The 11593-nt window shown below is 35.3% G+C and overlaps 1 protein-coding gene across 4 annotated transcripts in view; it reads left to right on the top strand.

Annotated features, from left to right (window-relative positions):
* The first annotated feature begins 6331 nt into the window (after positions 1-6331).
* The window catches only part of PDE1A (phosphodiesterase 1A), a 337781-nt gene continuing 332519 nt past the window's right edge, over positions 6332-11593 (top strand). Inside the window, exons 1-2 of one of the 4 annotated variants that reach the window (XM_032356140.1) lie at positions 6332-6482; positions 7211-7321. In XM_032356140.1, coding sequence (XP_032212031.1) covers positions 7221-7321 — 101 coding nt within the window. In that variant the 5' untranslated portion in view covers positions 6332-6482; positions 7211-7220. The other 3 variants (XM_032356141.1, XM_032356139.1, XM_032356138.1) reach the window with 3 other exon arrangements.

Raw genomic sequence — 11593 nt, 5'->3', positions numbered from 1 at the left:
CCCTCCTGAATGGGATTAATGCTTTTATAAAAGAGGCTCTATAGAGTTCCCATGCCCTTTCTGCCGCAGAGGACACAGCTAAGTAAGTAGATGGCTGTCAACAAACCAGTGTCTGTCTCAGCAGACACCAAATGTTCAAACACCTTGATCTTGGGCTTCCCAGTTTCCAGAATAGTGAAATTAATTTCTGTTGTTTATAAGCTACCCAATCTCTGCTATTTTGTTCTAGTACCTTGAATGGGCTAAAATGTCTCCTTTATACAGGTAAGAAAGTATTTTAGTGTACATACATCTTCATCTTTTCTAGATATTAGCAAATTGCTTTCCAAAATGATTTTGCCAATACTTAACGCCAACAGAAAATGAAGTTCCTACTGCTCCACATCCTTTCTAGTGTCTGGTGTTGCCAAATATTTTCCCCCAAAATTATTGAGTGTGCAAAGTTATGTCTAAGCAGCCACCTCTATTTCAGTGAATATGGTCATTTCTAACACCTTTTATTATACTTTCTGTCCATTTATGTTTCTGCTTCAGTGATTTTCTTGCTGCTATTTTTATATATTTTTTTGTGTTTATCTTTATGGATTTTCAGAAACTATGTATTTTCGGTATGAAACTTTTGTTGGTTGTGTTATATGCATCACAAATAATTTCTAAATCTTCTTTTGGAAATTTTAGTACTCTCTCTGAAGTAAATGACAGGTAAGTTTACTGTCCAGTTTAAAAAATATAATAATGTTTCCTTCCAGGGAAACGGTATGACAGGCTTACTGCCCATTGTAAGAGATCCAAACTCTCTAAGTTCAAAGTTCTTCTCTGACAATGCACGACACTGGGTGCAGGTATCAGCTGGCTGTCTTCATGTCACCTTGTGAGAATCAGAGCTCAGAGAACCTGTACCAAAATGCCAATACCGTGGCTACTGCTTTTGGTGTGAAGAGTAAATACAATTTTTTTGTTGTTGTTGTTCCTGACCCAAGGTTAGGCTGGTGGGCCGATCTGATAGATTGTATGAATGGTAAAATCTCAGAAACTTCCCAGTTCTTGGCATCTTTTTCTATTTATTAATAAAATAAGGCATATCAATTTTACTGATCTTTTCAAAAGAGCTAATTTTTTATTTTATTGGTTATTGTTTTTTTGAGTTTTATTTCATTGATTTCTGCTCTGATATTTATTTGTTTTTACCTATTTTGCCTAGCCTTTTGAGATTCTTAGTGTAGGGGCACTGGGTGGCTCAGCTGGTTAAGCATCTCACTCTTGATGATGGCTCAAGTCATGAACTCTGGGTCATGGGATTGAGTCTGCTTGTCCTTCTTCCTCTGCTCCTTCCCCCATTCTCTCTCTCACACACATTCTTAAATAAATAAATAAATAAATAAAATCTTTAAAAAAAAGATTCTTAGAGTATATCCTAAGGTCTTTGATATGAGATCTTTTTTCATTTCTAATATAGCTATACAGTGCTATAAGTTTCTCCCTAGTTACTGCTTCAGCTGTATCTAATGGATTTTGATATGTTTGTATTTCATCCTTTTTTCAGTTCAGAATGGTTTCTAATTTATTGTTTAGCTTATGAATTACTTAAAAGTGTATTATTTAGTTTTCAAGTATTGGAAATTTTCCAGAGATATTTCTGTTACTGATTTCTAATTTAATTCCACGGGGGTCAGAGAATATATTTTGTATTATTTGACTCCTTTTAAATTTATTGAGACTCATTTTTTTCACCTAGGATGTGATTTCTTGTGGTAAATATTCAAGGTGTGCACTTTAAAGTAATGTATATTTTGCTGTTGTTGAGTGGAGTGTACTATGAATGTCCATTAGTTCAAGTCTACTGATAGTGCTGTCCAGATCCCTTATATACTTACTGGGGTTCTCTCTACTTATTTTACCAATTTTTAAAGTGACGAGTATAAAATATCTGACAATATTACTATAATTATGAGTGTGTCTACTTCTCCTTAGAGTTGTATTATTTTTGCTTTCATGTATTTTGAATCTCTGTTATTGCATCTTCATTTTGGCACCTTCACTTTTTAGAAGCCCATCTGTGCATTCAAAAGTGAATTTAATATAATAATTTCTCTAATATTTGAAATGCTTTTTGGCCTAGAAATTTTAAGAATAACTAGTCTGCTATACTGTTAAGACTTCACGTATTTTCTGTTTTTATTTTTCTTAACAGTTAAGAAATACTGTGCTGTCATTTAGCCCACAAAATAATCTTTCAGTTTGTTGAGATTCTTTTAAAATCCATTTTTTTTCTTGAAGCCACATTTTTGGAATCCCCTTGGTTTCCTGTTCTAATCTGAACCTATTTCTTCCTAACCCTTCTTCACAGAAGTAAGTCAGGGATTTTGTTTTTAATCTCCATGGCTAGTTATGTACATGTCTCTGATTTGGTCACTAACTACTTTTTTGTTTTACAGGTATACTCATGTATTTATTTATTTATTTATTTATTATTTTTATTCATTTATTTTTAATTTATTTTTCATGTAATTATTTTAGAAGAGTATTTGAGTGGTATGCTTTCTGAATTTGGTGCCTCTGAATATGTTTTCATTTATCTTTGCTATTTGTTGGGTGTGGACTCGTAAGTTTAAAACTATTTGCCTGTCAATTACATGGTGCTAGTATAACCTTAATATGAAAAACAATAAAGTTAGTGCCACAAATATTTCAAACATTACAGTCATGAATAAGGATGTTAAGTTTCTAAAAAAAATGAACACTAGCAATGCGTAAAACAACAATGTTCTATAACAAATTATTTGGAAAATAGTTCATGATCAGTAAACCTACTGAAATAAATGATTACAGTGCAATCTAAAGGAGAAAAGTCATGCCGTAGCATCAATAATGATAAATGTTAACAATTTAATAGAGCAGTTACTATATGCCTGATACTGTTTTAAGGCTTTATGTATATTAGCTCATTTAATTCTTACATCAACTGTGTGAGAAAGATGATATTATTATGTTCCTTTATACACGAGGAAACAGATACATAATAGTAACTTGCAAAAGATCATATAATTCCTTAAATGAAAGAATAGGGATTCAAACTCAAGTAGTCTGGATCCAGTCTATGTTGTACTTTATCTTGGCATCAACAGATACTGAAAAATCATTCTATAAATTTTTGTCAACATGCCAATAAAATATATGAAGTAATAAGAATGAGGGAACTACTTATTATAATAAAGATAATTTGTCTGAACATAGAATTAAAACAAAAGAGAACACGTGAGAAATAAGAGATAAATTAGATAATTTTTTATGCTATATTTAGGATTATTTTCTCAACTTCTCCCCAGCTCATATAGAATGTTTTGTTTTGGCAAGCATATTTTAGTTTCTTAGAATACTTTCTTGTTATCTTATTTCTCTGTCTCCTGTCAGAATTTTTTTTAGTTTAGTTTAATTTTATGAATGCAACATCTCAAATTCTTCTCAACAGATTAATTAGGAAAAAAAAGTTGAGTGTTATTCCTTGAATTCTATTCTTTTCTATCCAATGTGATTTGCTTTATTTTAGTCCTATTAATACAACTTGTAGATGTTAGTTATAAACCAGAAAAGAAAAATGCTTTGAATTATCTAGTTTAACAGAAATAACTTTGATGCTGCCTGAGGCTGAATATTATATTGGTCAAGGATTTAAATAACTAGCTGTTCTGCATAGCTTATTGTTCAATTTAATTTTATGAAACATTTAATGCAGTAATTAAGTATTTTAGGGTATTAAGTGTGTAATTAGTATATTATGAGTTCTTAAATATCAATACATGACAGAAGTGAGATAGTGAGAAAAAGGGCAAATAAGTTTTTATTACAAAATTCACCCACACTTAAGAATAGTCCTCATTTTTTACATTGCAATATTATTGGTAAGCTAGCCTATGTGTGATGGCTTCAAATATCTTGGCATAATTAGGAAATCATCTGTGACTTGAAACCCAAGAATATAACCTCAAGGACTATGGTGTTTGGCTCATAAAGTAGTAATGGTGGAGTGCTTGCATTTTATAGAGATCTTTCACGTGCTTCGTCTTTGAGAGCAGAATTCAGATGTCGACTATCTCATTAAGAAAAATCCAGTGTTTATTAAGTAAATTATCTAGAATTGTAAATGAAGGCTCAGGGAAGGAAAAATCAGTGCTTTCAGAGCAATGACTAACTTACCTCTGACTATTCTGGTAAATGCTCACAGGGGTGAGGTTGTGATTACCTAAACCTGTCTACTAGCGAAAGACATTACATTCGGATGGAGTTCAGGAAAATAGCTTGTCAAAGAAAGGAAACTGAAGCTTCAGTTGATTTAACCTCTTCTTTTTAGAAACCTTATTTTCTGCCAAACTTATTGGCATTATTTCCATTTTCTGTTCTTGAGTGTGCAGGAGCGCCTGCAACCTCTTGATGGGGGTTCCTACCCACTGGGTGGCTGCAGCAGCGGGGGCTGCAGCCTTGGGTGGGTGTCCTCGCGCTCGGGCTCCAGGCGGGAACCTCTGAGCAAGCTCAGAGGGCACCTGCAACTTCCGCCTGGCTGCGGCGGGCTGCGGGCTCCCGCTGAATAGGGGCAAGTCTGAGATGGAGCAGCCGGTTCACCCAAAGTTCCTCCTTGCTCACAGCCTCTTCAGCAGTGGCCTGCTCTTCCTTTTCAGTCTCTTAAGGATCTCTGCGAAGTAGAGCCCAGGGCTGACATTCTCCCGCAGCAGAGGGAGATGGTGCCACCAACTGGCGCCCCTCCCCCCGCAGTGGACCCATTGAGAGCTCCCTTGTTGCTGGAGGTGGCAGTGGCCATGTGGAACAGACCCAGGGTCCGGTTAAAGTACGACGCCTCTGTGAGAGGCTGGCGGTCGCCCCAAGATCAGTAACCGGGGAAGCTGGGCTCTCAGAAGGTTGCCTCCGTCTGGCTAGAGAAGGTTCTGGGACCAAGCGACCAGCAATAGGGGTGGTTCTGGTGGCAGCAGCAAACTTCAGCACTGCTTGTTGGCCACTGTTCCCGAGGGCATGATACTGAGTGCAGCTGGCTTTTCAGTGGCAACAATGGCAAGAGCTGCCAGCAGAAGCCTCTCCCAGGTCCTCCTGAGATTTACGAGGTAATGACATCACTTTTCCTTTTCTAGGTGATGGTTTCAGTTGGAAGTCCAGGTTGGAGCCAACTAAGTGAGTTCCTGCTACAAGGAATTTGAGGGCATCCTGCTTCTTTCTTTGCAGGACATCAAGGGCTCTGACACTGTGAGAGTTTCCTGTTATTATGGGAACCCAGAAAAACACCTGTGTGGACTGTGCCCCAACAGTGCAGAAAAGCTCACCTCTTCTAATTTGTAAATCAGAAGGCACTTTCTACAAAATTCTGCAAAGAAGCTTCATATATATATATGTATATACACATATATATATAAAATCATTTTGACTGCTGATGCATTCTGTGTTTAGACACACATAGTAACTTTATATTGGAAGACTGTCAGCAAAATTGTAGTGCCCATTTTTAAAGACTGGCTTTAGGGGTGCTTGGGTGGGTCAGTAGTTTGAGCCTCTGACTCTTGATTTGTGTTCAGGTGCTAATCTGATAGTCTTGGAATCAAGCCCTGCATCAGGCTCCCCCATTAGTGGGGAGTCTGCTTGAGATTCTCTCTCTTCCTCTTCCTCTGCCCCCCATGCCCCACACATTCTCTCTCTCTCTCTCTCTAATAAATCTTTAAAACAAATAAACAAATAAAAATGAAGGACCGGCATTAAATCTGGGAAATATCTGTTTCTCAGTTTCTTCAACTGTCAAATGGGAATGTTACCTACTGCATGGGTTCTTTGTAAGAATTTTTAAAAAGTATACTGTATAAACTCTACGTACCTGCAACAGTGTCTAACACATGGTGAGTACTCAATAAACACAAGATATTATCATTTCTCTACTACCTACTTTACCTACCTACCTACATTTCTCTACTATCTACTTTAAACTTCAAGGTAACAAGCAAGGTTTCTTGCAGGGAGGAACAAAACTACATGTGGGTTTCCAAACAAGCAAGAAGAGATATTGCTTTTAAGTGTATTTTTCTTAGCAGCTTGCAGATAGCAATAGCTGTTATGGAGCTCATACTCAAGGTCTGTGCTTGTTTCAAAGAAAGCTCACCATGTGTTGGGAGCTTGGCAGATGACTCAGTTCTGATTCCTTTTATGTTCACTTTCTCTCATTTTTCTTCTAAAATGCACAAGCAGCACAGCATCAATTTCTCTCTCTCTCTCTCCCTTTCTTCTTCCCCCCACCTTCACACACTCCCTTTCCTTCAACACACACACACACACACACACACACACGCACGCACGCACACAAGCATCCACATTAGTTTCATTTTATTTATCTTTTAATCCCCAAAGGATTCACAGAGCAGGCTGTGTGCAGCTGCTGTGTTTTCTTCTGGTTAAATTGGCGGTTACCTACTGTGTGGAGTTGCTAGGAGAAGGTGAATAAGCATGATTACAGCATCATTGATGTACATAGTCTTTCAGTAACAACCTGTGGAGCTCTGTGGTCTGTCTTCTGTATGGCTCTATGTGTTATTTCCTCATTGTTGTCGTTAATATTTGTTGCCTTTATTGTTAGAACATGATAATATCTTTAACTGTTGGTTCCAGATCAATTAAGAGACAAAAACCTTGGCATTTAAAACAGGCACTTTTTTCTCAGGGTGGTGCTGCTGACACTGGTTCCTACCATCTGCTTTCTTATTACATCCTGCCCTCCTTCCATTGGTAGAGACGAATTCAGCTTCTTCTGGTGCGCTAAAGTCATTCACGTTTCTCTTGTGCATAATAGATCTTGTAAACTGTAGGAATTCTGATGTGCTTCAGTGCACCGAACGGTAACAGATGAGCTGCTTTTGGGGAGAGCTGGAGCGCTCAGTCGGTCAGTAGTACAGTAGCAGGCTCACATGTGCGGATTGTTCCTGTGAGGTCAGAGGATCTGTTTATATTGCTGTCTGCTTGGGGGGTGGGGGGGAGGGCGGGAGATGAGAGCAGTGGATATGCCTGTCAAAGTCAATAGCAATTCTGGCAGAAGCTGCCCTCAGCTTTGTAAATCTGTAACATTTTGATAGATGAGAGATGCTACTATATAACTGTTTGAGATCTGTAGTGGGCTGAGGAATGCTTGTTCTAGCTGCTGAAACTGACTGTAACTATACTGCCCTAGGAGTATCATCATGGGGTCAACTGCTACAGAAATTGAAGAATTGGAAAACACCACTTTTAAGTATCTCATAGGAGAACACACCGAAAAAATGTGGCAACGCCTGAAAGGAATGTGAGTAAGCTCTTTGCTTGGTTCTGTGTTTTTATTTCCCACACCCCACCCAGAATTTGACTATTAACATGACTAATTGTTCTTACTATCTGAATTTGTGGACTGGTGTTTCCTTTAGAAAGATTTTCTCTCAGAAAATAAAATGTGTTAGTCTCAGCTAATAACTTGCTTGAAGGATGACTGATAATCTTTCTTGCACCTGTATGTTTAATATAAATTAAGGTAACTCCCTGAGAATTCATTTCACTCTTATAACACATGGCTTCTTTTATACATTCTGTTTGTATTCTTTAGATATGTGATTTAGATATGCAGAAATGTAACTAGGAAAGCTAATTGCCAGGTTACCTGCAGAAAAAAAAAAATTTCCTTCGGAAAAATAGAAATATTACCACTGGTAGTTATTTCTCTGTGATTATATTTTGAAAAAGCAAGAGCAGGATTAATTTGGTACTAAATATTTATATTGCATTGTGCTTAGTCTTTGTCTTGATATTTCTTTAAGAAAAAATGTGGTAAAAACACTAGTAGCATTCCAAACTTACTGGAGAGTTTTAGATTTAAATTAACCAATTCACTTCTTCTGAGAATACAGAATAGCTCATGGTATAAAACTGAGATGGGTCAAGAGATGTGCTTATGTCAAACATGAAATGTAAGTACCTGAGTTAAACTTTATTTGCATTGTTACTCACCTTGCTATTTAAACAGCATTTAAGTTTTTTGTTGTATATGCTACTAAGTTCTGTTTAGTTCTCCAGAACCCTATGTTTACATGCTTTATTTTAGTTATGCCATAATTTAAAAATCAACTTTGGGGTGCCTGGGTGGCTCAGTCGTTAATCGTCTGCCTTAGGCTCAGGTCATGATCACAGGATCCTGGGATGGAGCCCCATATGGGGCTCCCTGCTCGGCGGGAAGCCTGCTTCTCCCTCTCCCAGTCCCTCTGCTTGTCTTCCCTCTTTCACTGTGTCTCTGTCAAATAAATAAATAAAATCTCTTAAAAAAAGAAAAATCAACTTTAACAATTCAATAAAAATGTGCAAAATGAATATTTACAGGCCATTGCAATTGCTTAACGTATTTGCAGATCTCAAATGAAAATATATTTGCTTTTCTGTAATAATAGCTGAAAGAATCTTTTAATATGCAAAATATAGGTTTTCTTAGGATTCATAGTTCTATGCTTTGTTTACATACTATTATATACAGTGCAACATCTGAGTAAATTCAATGTTGCTGTTTTGATATAAGATTTTTTAAAAGAAAAATTATGTCAAACTTTGCTTAGAGGAAAAACTCCTACTTTCTTCCATTTGAATGCATTTAGTGATGTTTAGCTATTTAAAGAGCATTCTCTGGATGGTTTTTTTTTTTTCACTTAAAGTAAATCATGGCATTACACTATACTAAGATAAGAGCACACTAATAATGCAAACAACATTTAATAGAGAATAACTTAAAAAGGGAAGCCATCTTACATCATTTGAATGAATTAGAGAAATTAGAGAAATAAGAACTATTGAAGATTTAAAATTACAGTTTTTTTGGTGGGTTTGTTCTCTAGGCAAACAAATAATCCTGTAAGAGCAAATAAAAACTTACAAAGTTAGTTAGCATAGATGAAAATTAAACATTGGCAGTCATCAGATGATTTGTGTCCTAACCTAATTAGTAGATGAACATCTGTACCGGAAAAATTATAGATCATATTATAACCTATTTTAGATTTTCTTCCCTCTATCAGGACAGGATTTTTTTGCTTGTCTGTTTTGTTTGCATTTGTTTTATTTTCCTGTAGTTACTTAAATGTACGAATATATGTAGTTACTTAAATGTATGTATGTAAGATAGTGAATTTGTGCCTATGTCTTTAAGAAATTTGAAAAGTGACTTTGTGTTTATTTAACATTTTAAAGCAAAATTATCTGACTTTCACTTTATCAAATGATCTCAAAGATTGATCTCATTTTGTTTCAGTAGAGAGTGACAGCCATTCAACTGTAGACCTTCAACACTTGATAGTCAATGTTGATGTAGGATAAAATATACATGTATACTAAGGAAATTTGGTGTGTATCCACATAAAGACACTGAATGACCACTTAGGGAAAAAATTACTGAAACTAGTTTTTTTTAAAAAATAATCATTATTACTGAACTTGATTGAAATGACTGATTGCCTCTATATCATAGAAGGAAGGAATTTGAATTTTAGTGCTATAGTTTAACTTGTACTTTGACTTAAGACATTTCCAGTATTCTAGGTTTAGAGCCGTCAAAACAAGAAGCTCTAAATCTAAAACCTGCATGACTAATGACAGCTAAATCTTTAATTATGGTCTTTTGTGTAGTCTGCATTCACAGCAGTGATATGAGGGTCTCCTTATACCATTGCTGGAATTGTCTTGTCTATTTAAAATGTAATATTGACTCAAACAGAGTTTTTAGCTTATCAAAATCTCTGCTCCTTGAATTTTACTTTTTAAGTGTTGGCAATTAAAATTATGCTACTCATGATAGCTATCAAACAGTTTTGCAATAATATTCTTGGTTTATTAAAGAAGACCCAATGAAGACCTTTATATATTTGGAAAGTAATTTTTTTTCTCTCTTAATCATATCTAACTTCACAAATACATTGATTTGTCTCAACAAGACATTCTGTTTTTAAGTAGGTTTGTAATACATACATTTTTGAAGTTAAATAAAAATAAAGACAAAGGTTAAAATAAAGCTTATTCAACTATACTTTAAATATGGAAACATGAGCTACTTATTTACAGAAAATATAAGGAATATCATGTAACAACATTTTTTAAAAGATTTTATTTATTTATTTGACAGAGAGAAAGAGATCACAAGTAGGCAGAGAAAGGGGGAAGCAGGTTCCCTGCTGAGCAGAGACCTATGTGGGGCTTGATCCCAAGACCCTGGGATCGTGACCTGAGCCGAAGAGCAGATGCTTAACCCACTGAGCCACCCAGGCACCCCATAACATAACATCTTAAATCACTTTTCTGAGTCCATGGAAATCATTTTTAAATTTTGTAACAAATGTGAAAACATCAGTAAACTAAATTAAAATATCAGTTATTCTTTATCAGTTTCTTGATTTTTTTCATTGAGTTTCTTTAAATCTTCTTCATGTAACATTTAATTGAGACACCATATTCAGTGATGTGCCAAGAAATCTATTATTCCTTTGTGGAAACAAGGGTGAAACACTTTCTTCTTCTGATTCCTGATGTATACTTGTATGCTTGATTCTATTAATTTTATTTTACAATTATGGCTTTTTTCTTTAGCTTTCTTGAATCCATATTCTACCACTAATTTGTCTCTCAACATGACAATTTAGATTTTACACTATGACTCATCATCCATTATGATGGAAATGTTAGCAAATGACTATGGCATCAAACCCTTTACAAACAACATTTAAAAAGAATCATATACTTGTTTATAAATGATCAATTGTTTAGGACAAGAAAATACTTCCTATTTCTTCTGCCATCTCAATACCTAATGAAATTTTTGGTTCAGAAGTTTTCTGTAACTCTGGGACCTTTACTACTTCCTACATACTAAGGAAATTTTTCTAACTCTAATCTTTGCAAATATTGTTAAGTTTATTCATTCCCATGAGGAAAAGTTGTATGTGTTTTCATTTATGCAGGGTTTTTTTTTTTCCAGTTTTAGAAATAATTCTTTTTTTTCTGTGTCATGGTACTGTTTTGTTTTTTTTTTCTTTTTTAAAGGTAAAAATTGCTCTACAGCTGTGGATAAAAAAAAAAAACCATATTTTGAAACATTGGTGGTGCTCTTTCCAGTTGATGCTATTGTTCTAAGAGTTCGATCTAAGGGGGACAACATTTCCAGAAAACTGTGGTCAAGTAGAAATTCCAGTGAACATGGCACTATAGCAAAAACTAAATCAGAATGTTATCTTATTCAGTTGTTTAACAGAATGGAGGAAAATTTAAACTTTCAAAACTGTAACCCAAGACAAAAATATGAGACTCACTACTTCATAGTACTTATTGTCAATTCTTTCAGTTTTTATAAATGTAGGACTAGGACCTATGAAAATTTTACCGTTGGAAACTAACTTAATATATGAGAATTAGTTTTTCACATCTAGATGCTTACCTTCCTATCTTTCCATATTTAGACAGATATCCAGATATTAAGATCTAGAACTGTGAACACAACAGTTGAAAGACTCTGGCTTCTTTTCTTTCTTTCTTCCTCTGATGGGTGGTGAACATG

This window comes from Mustela erminea, chromosome 8 (genome assembly GCF_009829155.1).
Source record: "Mustela erminea isolate mMusErm1 chromosome 8, mMusErm1.Pri, whole genome shotgun sequence".
Lineage (NCBI taxonomy): Eukaryota > Metazoa > Chordata > Mammalia > Carnivora > Mustelidae > Mustela > Mustela erminea.
Note: the sequence above shows the minus strand (reverse complement) of the source record. Positions and strands in the feature narration are given on the sequence as shown.